Here is a 14,457-nt window from a genome sequence, read left to right on the forward strand (position 1 = left end):
TTAATAGGAATCGCTGTGACCATTATTACGCCTTGTCTTTGATAAATAAACTACAAGAGTTTTTTCTTATTACATCTCATCTGAGTGAGCTCGAATTCAAGTATAAAAGGGGCGGAGTAGCTCCGCATTCCAGGCTCGTGGCTCATCAATCTGGCGATCGACATTGTAGAGGTGGTACGCTCCATTGTGGAGGACTCTGGTGACTATGAAGGGGCCTTCCCAAGTAGGAGCGAGTTTGTGTGGTTTTTGCTGATCCACGTGGAGGACTAAGTCTCCTTCTTGGAAGGCTCGACTCTTCACATTTCTGGCATGGAATCGACGCAAGTCTTGCTGATAGATGGTGGATCGGATCATGGCCATTTCTCTTTCTTCTTCCAGGAGGTCGACTGCGTCCTGCCGGGCTTGTTCTGCTTCTTCTTCAGAGTAGAGCTCGACTCGAGGGGCGTTGTGAAGCATGTCACTCGGCAAGACTGCTTCGGCTCCGTAGACCAGAAAGAATGGGGTTCTTCCGGTCGATCGGTTCGGGGTCGTCCTCAATCCCCAAAGAACTGATGGAAGCTCGTCGACCCATGCACCTGCTGCGTGCTTGAGGTCGCGCATCAATCGAGGTTTCAGTCCTTTGAGAATTAGACCGTTTGCTCTTTTCGCCTGTCCATTTGACTGAGGGTGAGCGACCGAAGCATAGTCGACTCGTGTGCCCTGAGAGGCGCAAAAGGCCCTGAATTTGTCAGAATCGAAGTTTGACCTATTGTCGGTGATGATGCTGTGCGGAACTCCATATCTGAATATCAACTCTCTGATGAAACTGATAGCAGTGCAAGCATCAAGATTCTTGATAGGCTTAGCTTCAATCCATTTGGTGAACTTGTCGACTGCTACTAGCACATGAGTGAAGCCGCTGCTGCCCGTTTTCAGTGGGCCAACCATGTCCAGCCCCCAAACAGCGAAGGGCCAGACGAGTGGAATGGTTTTCAGAGCTGACGCGGGCTTGTGCGACATATTGGAGTAATACTGACATCCTTCACATTTGTCGACTATCTCTTTTGCCATTTCATTGGCCCTTGGCCAGTAAAATCCCGCTCGGTATGCTTTAGCCACAATGGTCCGAGAGGATGCATGATGACCACAGGTCCCCGAGTGGATATCGTCAAGGATCATCTGACCTTCTTCTGGTGTTATACACTTCTGACTGACTCCAGTCGCGCTTTCTCTATACAACTGTCCCTCTATGACTGTAAAGGCCTTGGATCGATGGACGATCTGTCGAGCCTCTTCTTCGTCCTCTGGGAGTTCTTTCCTTAGGATGTACGCGATGTACGGTACTGTCCAGTCGGGAGTGATGACTAAGACTTCCATGATCAGGTCGACCACAGCTGGAACTCCAACTTAAGTCAGATCTGTGGCACTTTTTGGCTGCGGGGCCTCTTCAGTGAAGGGATCCTCCTGAACTGATGGCGTGTGGATGTGTTCCAAAAACACATTGCTGGGAATGGCTTCTCTTTTGGAACCTATTTTTGCCAAATCATCAGCTGCTTGATTTTTCAGTCGGGGTATGTGATGAAGCTCTAACCCCTCGAATTTCTTCTCCAGCTTTCTCACTGCATTGCAATAACTAGTCATGGCTGGACTTCTGACGTCCCATTCCTTCATCACCTGATTAACCACCAAATCTGAGTCGCCATAGACCATCCATCAAGACTTTGGTCATTCGAGTGCCTTCAACAACTGGGTCGACCACCAAAGCTTGCCTCCCAGGGGTGGCGATGTGCGTTGGGTGATCGGACCGGTCGAATGTTATGGCAGTTTGAGACCACTTCAGATAACTGGGTGTCGCCGGAGCAACCATATTCACTTCTCGGTTGATAACTTTCATTCGACTTTTGCTTTCAACATCAGCAAAAATCATCAGGGTGGAGTTGACCTGGGGGTATCCATCATCACTATCTTCCTTGTCCTCAACTTTGTCCGACTCCTTTTCCTTATCTTTGGGCTGCTTGCCCTGGAACTGCTGGATCAAGAGTCGACACTGTCGAGTGGTATGTTTCGGGTAAATAAAATTACCCTCTTCATCTTTCTTGGTGTGGACGAGACATGGCAAATCCAACACATCATTTCCGTCCTGGTCTTTAACTTTCTTGGGGTTCCAAGGTCCTTTGGGTTTTCCTTTAAACTTTCCTTAGGTTCCAGCCAAGGCTTCCCCAGGAGCAGCTGGCTCGGCTTTCCGCTTCTGTTTCCGATTGGAATTTCCTCCGGTTTCTTGAGCGACTGACTTGAGCTTGCCACTCCTGAGTCGATCCTCATCTTCACCATTAGTGTACTTGGTGGCAATATCCATCATCCGGTTCAGAGATATATCTCCGGTCCGACCGAATTTCAGATTCAGTTCTCTGTACTTGACGCCTTCTTTGAAGGCACAGACTGCTTGGTGGTCAGGCACATTCTCTACCGTGTGATGTAACGTGATCCATCTCTGGATGTAATCCCTCAAAGTTTCATTCGGCTTCTACACGCAAGACCGCAGTTCCGTCAGCCCTGCCGGTCGCTTGCATGTTCCTTCAAATGTGGTGACAAACACTCGGGCGAGATCTTCCCAAGTGTAAATGCTGCTGGGTGCTAACTGGTTTAGCCACGCTCTGGCCGAGCCCTCAACCATGAGAGGCAGGTGCCATGGCCACTTCATCATTGCGGCCGCCAATCTGGACGGCCACTCGGTAGTCTTCAAGCCAAGTATCGGGCTTGGACTCACCAGTGAACTTGCTGACTCCAGTCGCCAACCTGAAATTGGCAGGAATCACGGCAGCCCTGATGGCTCTACTAAAGCACTCTGGCCCCGAAACATATGCTTTGCTGCTGGTAGGTGCATCTCTGTCGTGACCTTCTCGGTGAGCTTTGTTCCTGTCGACCAAACCTTGAACGAGAATGGATCTCGCATCAAAGCCTGGCTCCCTAGAGTCGACTGGAATCCCTCGCCCAACACTACGAGGGCGCCTGTCATCCTGCTGTCGAGGCGCATACAACCCGCTCCTCGGGGGAGGGGTGGGCACTCGACGTCGATCATTACGATCGAATCGGTGATCATATTGCTCACGGTTCCCGTACTGATTACGCCGGTCCCAACGTCCCTCACGCCTCGGGGGCGATCTTGGGCTATGAGCCAACTGGACTGTGTCTGCAGCAACGATCTGCTGTGAATCCTGTTCCGCGACTGAGAAACAACGGAATTCTGGTCCCCTGCTGCCCGGAGTAACGCTCTGATCTGCAGCAAGCCTCTGCCAGCCTCCGACTGGGAAGGCTGAATCGACTCTGCTATACGGGCTGCAGCCGCTAAATTCTGAATCGGAGTTCGATATACCCGCGGGGGCGGAAACAGCTGACGTCGACTGGATTCGGGAACCCGTTGTCGCGCACGCTCGTCGAGTGCTCGCTGGAGGTTCTCCAGTCGAGTGCGCTCGACCAAGTTTGCCAGGCGCGCGTCCTCCAAGGCACGAGCCTCGGGGGTTTCTCCGACGATAGGAGTGTGCAGTGCATCCATGTTCCGGCGGCGAAGTTCTTCTCTCTGCAGCGACATGAGAGGCTCGGGGAGATACTCCTCATGGCGACGCGACGGGTCGCCTTCACCCGCGCCTCCGTCGGTGCGGGGAAAACCGGGAGGACTGGGTGGTCCATCGACCATCAGAACCTCCGCCGCCGGATCACTGCTGTCGCACTCGGATGCGGTCTTTGTAGAGCCAGTCGACAGATCGAACAGGCCGTAGAGGGATTCGTCGGGCTCGATCGCCGCGACTTGAGGGGTGGCCGACTGGCGTGCCACCGCGTGTCTCATCCACCGCTGAAGTCTCGACCGACCGGAGCGCTTGCGCCGGCGGGAAACAGGGAGGGAGGACAGCACAGGAGCCAACCGATAGTGGGTCGACGGTTGCCGCAAAAGGATGCCGCGGGCGCACGCGCGAAAGTGCGTCACCCCGCGGACAGGGAGCGCGTCCACGTCGAGCGGAGCCTCCTGAAGCCAAGCGGAGTCGTCGGCGATGAACGTGAGCGCGCCGAGACGGATCTCGCGGCCCTCCACCAAAACTCCGCTAGAAACCATGATGATTCGGATCAGAAAAGATCGCAACTCCTCCAACAAATCGCTAAAACACCTGCCCGACAGTGGGCGCCAACTGTCGTGGTTCTAAGTCTGATAGTACTGTAGGGGGTAAGTATGGAGAGGCAAGGTCCTAGCTATGGAGAAGTTGTAAGCACACGAGGTTTACGAGTTCAGACCCTTCTCGGAGAAAGTAATAGCCCTACGTCTCGCAGCCCGGAGGCGGTCGACTGGATTATGCGTGTATGGTTTACAGGGGTGCGAACCCTTTACACTGAGGAGGGGGATGGCTTATATAGAGTTCGCCGGACCCCTCCGGCCCTCAGTTACGCAGGGTTTTAAATACATTAAGGTCGGGCGTTACTGGTAACGCTCCTAATAAAGTGTTATGATGACCATAAAGACTACTTAGTAACCGACCGTTGGCATGCGGAGGGCCTTTAGGTCTCCTGGTCGTCGAGTGGTTGGGGCTTGGTCGAGTGGTCGCTTCTTGGTCGAGTGTCTTCGAGTGTGTCGAGTGGAACACTTCTAAGTCGATTGAAAGGTGATTTCTTCTAGAAATGTCCTTGGATAGGACAGTTTGGACAGATTCATGACCCTACTCTAGATACATAACTTCATCAGCAGGCACATCTCATCAAGGAACAAACTTCAGCTCGTCGCCTTGCGGGTCATAGATGACTGTGATCCACTGGTTACTTTCATCTCTAGCATGAACAGGACCAGTAAAGTAGTTAGCGCCGAGCACAACATTGTCAACCTCCAGAAGGTAGTATCACAAGCGAGTAGGATACCCCTCGAGTCTCATTTGCCGGCAAATAGGCAAAGCCATCCAACAATCACCCTAAACATCACATAACCATATATTGGTGGATTACATCGAGTTTAGTCTCCTGAAGACACACCAAATTAACCTTAATCGAGGCAATAAACTCCCATGCATAGTTACGCGCATGCAAAGTCAATGCATGCAAGCCATGAGAACAGGGCACACCGGAGGACCAGTCCTAGGCGGTTACACGCAACAAATAGTAGTACTCGGATCCTGCCTTCCCAAACCCTTTCCCTCCCAACGCACGCCACGCCATGCCCTCCTCCTCTCGCCGCCGTCGCGGGCCCCGTCGGCGCCGCCGCAAGGAGGCGGCGGCGGAGACGAGGAGCTGGGCGGACATGCCGCTGGACGCGATCTTGGCCGTCTTCCACAAACTCGACCACATCGACATCCTGATGGCCGCCGACCAGGTGTGCAGCTCCTGGCGCCGCGCGGCGCGGGACGAGCCCGCGCTATGGCGCCGCATCGTCATGCGCGGCAACGCGGATCTCTCCTCCCGCATCAACCGCCAGGGGATCGCCTGCGACGCCGTGCGCCGCAGCGCGGGGCAGTGCGAGGCGTTCTGCGGCGAGTACGCCGGCGACGCCGGGTTCCTGCTGTACCTCAGCGAGGAGTTGAGCACCTACAAACTCGATCACGTGTTAATTCCACTTAATTAAGTATTAATTTATTATTATCGTTCAGGTTTATTTTTGTGTTTCGTTTAAATCTAAATTTACGATTTTCCCTTGTTAGCTAGCCTAGGCATATGGCTTCATCCCTTGATCTTTTGTTGATTTTTGGTTCTGGCTACTACATAGTATATGCTGTTAATTGCACTTAACATTCAAAATTTTACATATAACTTTGGTTTTTATCATCATGTCAATTGTTTTCACATATATCTTTAACCAGAAAATTTGTTTCTGAAACAATGCAAACCAGAACCAAAAATACATATTCTAGGAAATACAGAGCACACACAAAATTCTTTGTTCAGCTGCCCATAATAGTTATATTTTTGTTGACTGTCGCCCATAATAATTGTTTGTGGAATTTGGAATTGTTTAGATTTCAGAGAGGGGAGATAGCTACGTGTAGAAAATATATATTCGATTCTGTTAAATGGATGAACTTCAGATATGAGTTCAGACTATTTGATAACTGTTAAATGGACTGAACTTCAAATACGAGTTCAGACTTAAAGAGATGAATACTGACGCTAACTGAAATTTGTTGGTCAACTTATGCTTTGAATAATTTTACCTAAATAATAAGTGCCACACCTGTGGCACGAAGCTGTCCCGCCCCGACGTTATTTACAACTAAAGTTGTCATCCGGAAAAAAAACCCCAAAAAACTGAAACTTGCCATCAAAAAGAAAGTTGACATCCTCACATTATCAAATTTGCCATAAAAAATGTTCGGAGTTGCCATGTGTTCGTGTCACACGTGCGGCATTTATCAGGGTCTTAATTTTAACTTTGAAATGTGGACTTTACTTGGTTGAACTGACACCTGATTTCATCCGAGTAATGCAAAAAAAAGAAACATATATATTTGTAGGTAAATATTGTCCAAGCATGAATCTGTGATCAAACGCTTTCACAATGCCCTGTTCTCTATTCCTTTTGTTGAATTGTTTTATTTTAGCGGTCGTTAGTTGTTAAGCTGCACAACTGTAGCTATATATTCGCTTTATAAAAAAAATCTGAACATTTTCCATGCCCCTGTTTTTATCTTTGCAGGGCTCCCTGTTTGAAGAGCCTTCGCCTCATCTCATGCGATGGCATCTCACTCGACGAGTTTGCAGAGCTAATAACAAGGTTTCCTCTGCTCGAGGAGCTCGAGCTATCTGAGTGTCCAGAGCTACTAGTGGATTGCTCTGGCTCTCTATATCCTGAGGTGTACGAGGTTCTTGGGCGAGCATGCCCACAGCTGAAGCATTTCAGGATGAACAAACAATACTTCCAAGAACAGAAATGGGGCAACAATGACGCCGATGCCGAGGGGATTGCAGCCATGCATGAGCTGCGCTCGCTGCAGCTCGTGGCCAACGACCTCACCAACAAAGGGCTGGCAGCCATCTTGGACAACTGCCCGCGCCTGGAGTCTCTGGACATACGCCATTGCTTCAATGTCAAAATGGACGGCGACGACAGCGGCGGCAATGACGAGGGCACGCTGCTGCGAGAGAAGTGCGCCCGTATCAAAACGCTGCGACTCCCCAGCGACTCGACCCATGACTGCCACCTCGAGGTTCAAAGCCCTAGGTTCGCTCGCACAGAGGAAGAAATCTGGCGTTCCTGGTCCATCAGTCCGGTCTACTACTCCCCGTGGCTCCAGGATTCGGAGGAAGACGACGACGATTTTTGCCGCAGTACTTCCCGTTACGAGGCTGACCTCGACAGATACGAGAAGGTGCTTCCTAGGAGCATGCGCACCTTCCTCTGATGACAAGACCATCCCTCCTGCATTTCGGGCCTTGTCCATGTACGCATAGGCGTGTAGCCAACATTTTCTCATGAAGCACCGTGGCCTCGCATTGTTTTTTGTTTTTGTTTTTGTGAAAGCATGGCCTTGCATGTCGTTTGTTTTGTCATAATGCAATCATACCAGTTTAAACAATGATATGTTTTTTTTTTGCGAGAAACTTTCAATCTATTCATAATCAATCATAGCAGTACCATCGCTGGATAAATCTTGTTGTAGTAGACAGACGGAAAGTCGTCGTGCTAAGGCCCCATAGGACCAATGCACTAGAGTAGCAACCAGCGCCGATGAAGAAAGTCGTAGATTAGACCGGATCCAAACAGATCCACCGAAGGCCAACACCGACCGAATCCCGCGAGATCTGATGGAGACACACCTCAACACGCCCTACGACGATGCTAGACGCACCATAAAGATAGAACATGTGAGACATTATTTCTACTAAGGGGCATTATCGTTGCCGCCACATAGCCCCAACCAAGACGCAAAACCTAATAACAAGAACGAGAACGGGGACCCTCCCGCTGGCGGGGGGCCAAGATCCTCCACATCCCCATGGCCTTGAGGCCATCGGGGATCGGACGCCTGACGGGAGGAGAAGAGCTTTTCTTGTGGAAAACTTGATCTGATCATGATCTTGTTTGAGCTTTTATTGAACATACAAGCTTATCTCAAGAGCTATACATATTGAGCTGAGTTGGAGATTGAAGGAAGCATCCCATTGTATCATTTGTGCTCATATTATCAAGCTTTTCTTGAGTTGTTGTTCTTGGAGGAAGAAGTGCTTTCATTATTTTCTTAGGCATAGTACTCTTAGCTCTTTCGATATGTGGTTTTGAGGTAGGGGCTTGCAACTCCTTTGCAGAAGTTATAGATTCTGTTATTCGTGCTCTATATCCATTCTGAAATTCCGATCTCTTAAAACATGGTTGATAAGATTTTCAATAGAGGGAGAAAATGTGCAACTTTCCTATTGATCTTAAGAGGATGCCTATGATCCTTTGAAATATATAATCCATGAAATCAAAAGCTAAGTTCTGGTCAAGGAGAATGCAATTTCTTGAAAAATGCTCTTATGTTTGTGGTGTCTTTTGGTGTCCCCAACCTTGGGGTCCAAAGTATATCACTAAGAATAATTCAATGTGAATATCCCTTGATAAAGAGAGCTAGTTATCCCAAGATCATTTTTTTGTGTTGTTCACATCATAGAGACATTTCATTTATTCTTCAGGTACTTTTTGTCGACAAAGGGTAGATTTTACTAGTTCAATATAAAGCATCAAGAGGATACAAATACAAAGATCTCACACCCGACCTTTGCATAGTTAGGATGCACACAATCAACACGAATGCACAAAAAAAATCACACCAACAACTAACAAAGTTATACAAGACCGAAGCTATGTCAAGGCAGATAGAAAAAAAGGAGCAACAATAATCCACGCTGAGCAGGTGTTCAGCCATAATGCAAGCGCACGTGGTCCAGACGCTAAAGTGACGTCAACCGGAGCTCAAATGGCGAGAGGAAACGATACCGCCAAAATCTCATTGAGACGCTCTGACGATCCCACGCCTCTGATGCAAGTGTTTGTTGATGGTAAATCTAGGCATGGCCACTGGCCCCAGACAGTACACCATGAGCCTATACTAATAAAAAAGGCCCATTTGTCCCGGTTCATAAGGCCCATTTGTCCCGGTTCGGCAACCGGGACTAAAGGGTCGGTACTAAAGCCCAACACCTTTAGTCCCGGTTCTTACATCAACCGGGACAGATGGGCCTCCACGTGGCTGCTGCGGCTTGCCCAGGCAGGGGGGCCTTTTGTCCCGGTTGGTAGCACCAATCGGGACCAATAAGCTTCCACGCGTCAGCAGTTCAGGGGTTAGGGTTTTTGTTTTTTTCTGAGGGGGGGGGGTTGTAGGGTTAATTTAGGGGTTTCATATATTGTATTAGCTAGCTAATAGAGAGAAGTGTCCTCTCTTATTTCCGTGCTTGGTCGACGCTACGTACTATACGTATAGAGAGGACTCGACACGCTAGCTAGTAAGCAAATGAAGGAAACAATTAAGTACAGAAGATCGTCATGAACATATACAGAGAGAAGTGATCGACCTCTCCTTCTCCGAGAGATTGGTCGAACAACAAGTTTTCGTATATCTATCCGACGCTGCTGGCTACATATATATACAATGTAAGATCTCTTACAGTCCCCTAGCATCTGAACTCAAGCTCTACATGGTATTCTCCGGCTTTATTGATGACGTGGTCAAGAAAGAATCCCGCCAATTCCTCTTGAATTGCTTTGATGTGATCTTGTAGTAGGAGTTCATTCCGCATCTGCCACATCTAATTTGAAGAAGGGGGTCAATACATATATGTGAATGAAACTCAACACAAATGATGGTAATAAAATGGAATTGTGAATATTATTGCTTACGCACATCAAATTGTCTTTTAGAGTAGCCTCGGGGTTTTTTGCAAGTCGCGTTGTAGGTGAACTCGTAAACGTAGTATCCACAGTAATCATTCCTGGGTTCCTGCCACAAGCACTTTACGAGAAATAGAGGTCAATCAAACTGATAAGGAAGCATTATAAATGGTATTGATGAAAGTAGCTAGAATCAACGGGATCGAGATGCGCGAAACTAGCTAGCTAGTACTACTTACTTTCGGGTATGTCCATCGCAGCTCCCCGAGCAGTCCCAGAGTTTGTGCGGTGAATATTTTCCAAACCCTGCGAGACAAAGAAAACAAATACTTGATATCAGGAAATGAACAAAAAATTTGATATGGTGCGATAATGATCGATTGAACTTACTTCTCGAGAATTTTAGTCATGTCCGCATAGTCCTCGGGAGATTTTCATCTCGAGTCTAAGACGGTTACTAGTCCCTGCTCAAGGCTTAATCTCTAGGAGAATATAATGGAACCTGCACACGCATGCATAACTCATCAATTACATTACTATAACCTCAAGCAATAAGGGAAACTGAATATGCACAAGATAGTAACACTCACTTGAAGTTGTAAGGAAAGAGTATTTTATCTTTGTTTTGATTTTGAAGCAACGATCATAGCAAGTTGGCCTCGGTGTCTTCGATATGAAATTTAACCGTATATTCATCTATGAGATTTGTGTTAATGAACCCAATATCATAGATTTCAGCTTTTCTCCATTCGACGATCTTCAATCTGCATAATATAGTGAGGATAATTATATATACATGCAATGAAAGAGCTGAGCTATATATATAGAGACTTAGTGACAGAAGTAGTACTCACAGACGGTAGCAAGTGACCGTTAATGTATCGAGGGCCTTTTGATTGAACCACTAGAAGAACTCCTTAAATGGAACAGACAACAGTTTAATTCCAACGAGGTCGTGCTCCTCTCTAACTCTCAGCGTCAAAGTATCCTTCCCCCTAGACTCTCTGCAGGTTTTCGTGTACCAATCATGAAATCTTCGCATCATCGTTGTTAGAGGACTTCCATCTTGATGAGAGGCTTCCCATACTGGTATTTGTGTTCGTCCACCTCCATTGTATCATAATGTGCATTGTCGTGCAGGTAGTCTCCAAGATTGGTACCGGGAAAAATCACTGTATGATTAGCGACGATATCGCTAGACACCTTGAGCGAGGGGCACGATTGGTTCGCTTGTTCGCCAGCTTGGCAATTTTTTTCCTAGCTCGTTGTTCTGCTAACCTTCGATCACTGATAGTACTTCCCTTCCGCTCCGCTTCGATATATGACCTTTCAATAATGCACTCATAGTTAGTTTTCGGCGGAGATGGTGGTGGTTTCTTGAGGGCATCGATAGTGCGCTTTGCTTTCACCGGATCTATCTTCTCCTTTGGAGGTGGATGTTTCTTAGCTCTTTGCGTTTCAAAGAACTCCCTCACTTGGGCTTGACAGATCTCCGCGTTTTCCTTCTCGGTCATCTCGTATGGTAACTTCTTTAGAGGCTTTAGAGATGGACTGAATCTGAATTGCCTCCCACCTCTGGATGTACTGCTAGACACCAGAGCAGACGGAGCGGCTGCGGCTGTCTTCTTTCCTTGCTTACGAGGCGGAGCAGACAGAGCAGCCGGAGCGGTGTCGGCTCTCTTTCGACCTTGCTGACGAGGCAGACAAGGAGGCGGGCTGCTCGGGCACGCCGGCGTAGGAGGAGAAGGAGGCGGAGTGCCACTGACGGTGTCCTGGACTAGGGGGTATTCACCACATCGTCTCCCGACCAGGTGCATCGGGCCGAGGACCCCATGGCGGTTCACTCATGGGTCACTTCGGGCAGCCCATGCCGCATACAAGGAGTATTTCACAAGACTTGATGATCAAGACAAGGACTCCTCTCCACCCACGTATTCGACTAGGACTCTTGTTATCCTAGGCCTCTGGTACATTATATAAGCCGAGGCCAGGCTAGTCGATAGATTATTATGACATTATTCATCATACCCTCAGGTTTTAGACCACAACATATGATCTCGCGGTAGATCAACTCTGTACTTGATATTCCATCAATATAAACAAGAGCAGGACGTAGGGTTTTACCTCCATCAAGAGGGCCCAAACCTGGGTGAAACATCGTCTCCTTCGTTCCTGTTACCATTGTTCGGAGAATCCACAACTCGGGGCCCCTACCTCGAGATCTGCCGGTTTTGACACCGATAATGGTGCTTTTATTGAGAGATCCGCTGTGTGATCGGCAAAAGATCAATGGCTCACCTGCAGATCAATTACGAAGTCGGCGTCTTCGCCGCCGGCTCGACCGGTCACCTTGCCTTGACCTAGGACTGTGTCCTGTCTCCAATCCTCATGTTTGGACGAGGGCCTTCATCAAACATCAACTCCGATCTTTATTATGATCATGGAGGAATCATCCTTGGAGCTCGGGGGTCAACGTCAACATTGCCCTCGGGCGACCGTGCTATTCTTCCGGATAGCAAACTTGTATCCGCTGCCACCACCTCCTCGAGCATCGCTTTGATGATTCCTTTGGTGAAATTATGCGGAATTGAGTCTACAACAACCCTGTAAAATTTCGTCGCGTTCCGATGGAGTAATATCCGCCGATCTCCGATATACCGGAACTCTGTCAAGTCTGGACGGGAATCAGGACGAGTTTAGGGCGTGGTGTTCAGAGCCCAGCTCGGATGTTATTTGGAAGATCCAACCGTTCAATAGCTGCGGAATTTCCATATCTACCACCTCTCAAAATTTCAACCCGATCCGACCGTTCAAACTCTGGGAACCTTCCGATTAGTGCATCCCTTTTCGGATCTGTTTTCTGCGCGAACACGAACCCGACCTGAGTTCATCTCTCTTCATGAACGAGATATTGGATAACCTTTTTGAAAAAAAATCTTTTTCTAGGGTATTGTGTTTTGTTTTCGAACACATGCTTACAATTTTTGCTTCTTTTAGGAGGTAATCTTCACCGTCATGCTGGTGTCAAACCAGTCCGGCAATATTGATTCACGGCTGCCGACCTGCACTAGACACGTCGTCGCTTTGTTGAGCCGAGCTCAACTTCTTCGGATCATCATCTCGGCGAGCCGAACAAGAGTTCAGAATTACAAAGGATAAATCATCACCAACATCGCCATCCCATGGATCACACGGAGCAGGCACACCGACATCGCCGCACGGTCACTTCATCAAGCCAACATTGACCGCGTCACAAATTACGACCTGCGTCGGCATGGCCGCACTGTTGCTTCTTCAAGCCGATGTCCATCACGCCGAACTACTTCAACACCTCGGCTGACACGGCAGCTGCAACATCTCCTTACCGACCTGCTCCGTCACCTCAGCTGGACCGGGGGCTTCACATATCTTCATCAAACCTACTCCGCTGACTTCGGCATCACCAGCCGACCTGCTTCGACTCATCGGCTGACATGGAGGCTTCGACACCTCGGCTGGATCGGGGACTTTGCTATTTCTTCATCAACATACTACGGTGACTTCGGTGTCACCAGCCGACCAACTTCGTCACGAGCTAGCCCGGGGGCTTTGCCTCAGCGAGCCAACCTTTGCCAGCATCGTCATGCCGTCGCTTTATCGCCCATCAGGCAATGGGTGTGCGGTTCGAGTCCCAATTTTGAGGGTCACCTTTCTTCGGATTGCTAAAAAAACCAGGTGCTATTAATCCTAGTGTTTTTTGCTTGTTTGGGTTTATTTTTCCCGATGAACTATTACTCTGACTTGTTGCATCATCTGTACACAGGTCTATCAAATGGTGGCCGCATTAACGAGGTCGCGTGGTGGTTCGGCTTTGCCACGCCTTTACCGCATCACGCCGACGCCCTGCATCGACATTGACTTCGGCGCCAGGCCACATATCTTTAAATAAATTATTTTGCGTAAATTAATTACGCGAGGATTTTTATATATTTATATTATTATTGTTGGCTACACTATTTTACATATGTAGGTAATCGACTTTGACTGTGCACGGTCACTTCAGCAAGACGACGTCGTCGTCCCAATCAGCCTAAATCGGCTCGCGTGGTCATCTTGTTGGTCGAATTGCCATACCGTCATGTTCGGTTGCCTCGGACTTCGGCATCGCTTAGGGAGCTCTACCTCATTGAGTGTTTAGCACACAGGCCATATTTCTTTTATTACTCACTTTGCATAAATTATTAATCATGGATCCTTTTAAAAAAAATTATTATTATTACTATTATCTCCGGCTTGCACTATCTTCTGTGCACAGGTAAATGATCCGGATTGGGCAGCGCTGTCACCTCGGCGTATCGACATACCACGTCACCTCAGCTGGACTAGGGGCTTTGTCGTCACTTCATTAACCCACGCCGGGTACTTCGGCGTCACACAGCCGGCCTGCATCGGCCGTGCTATGTCGCCACTTCGGAGTGTCGAGCTCTTTGCTCTACCACCTTGGGATCGGCTTGGGGGCTGGGAGCTCATCCCGCCGTAAGCTCGGACCGCGTCATCAATACCGAGCACATTAACCAGCTAAGTCGCTTTCATGCTCAAAAACTTTTAGTTTTCAATTTTGTTCGGTTCAAGCATTATAATTTTTTGGCAAAAAGTTGTTTGTG

General features: G+C 48.5%; 1 protein-coding gene across 1 annotated transcript; it reads left to right on the forward strand.

Annotated features, from left to right (window-relative positions):
• Positions 1-5,084: 5,084 nt before the first annotated feature.
• On the forward strand, positions 5,085-7,539 carry LOC125522643 (putative F-box/LRR-repeat protein 23). Its single transcript, XM_048687691.1, has 2 exons — positions 5,085-5,529; positions 6,644-7,539. Exons 1-2 carry the CDS (start codon positions 5,171-5,173, stop codon positions 7,347-7,349), a joined length of 1,065 nt encoding a protein of 354 aa, XP_048543648.1. The 5' UTR covers positions 5,085-5,170; the 3' UTR covers positions 7,350-7,539.
• Positions 7,540-14,457: the final 6,918 nt, after the last annotated feature.

Source organism: Triticum urartu, chromosome 7 (assembly GCF_003073215.2).
Source record: "Triticum urartu cultivar G1812 chromosome 7, Tu2.1, whole genome shotgun sequence".
NCBI classification, from domain to species: domain Eukaryota; kingdom Viridiplantae; phylum Streptophyta; class Magnoliopsida; order Poales; family Poaceae; genus Triticum; species Triticum urartu.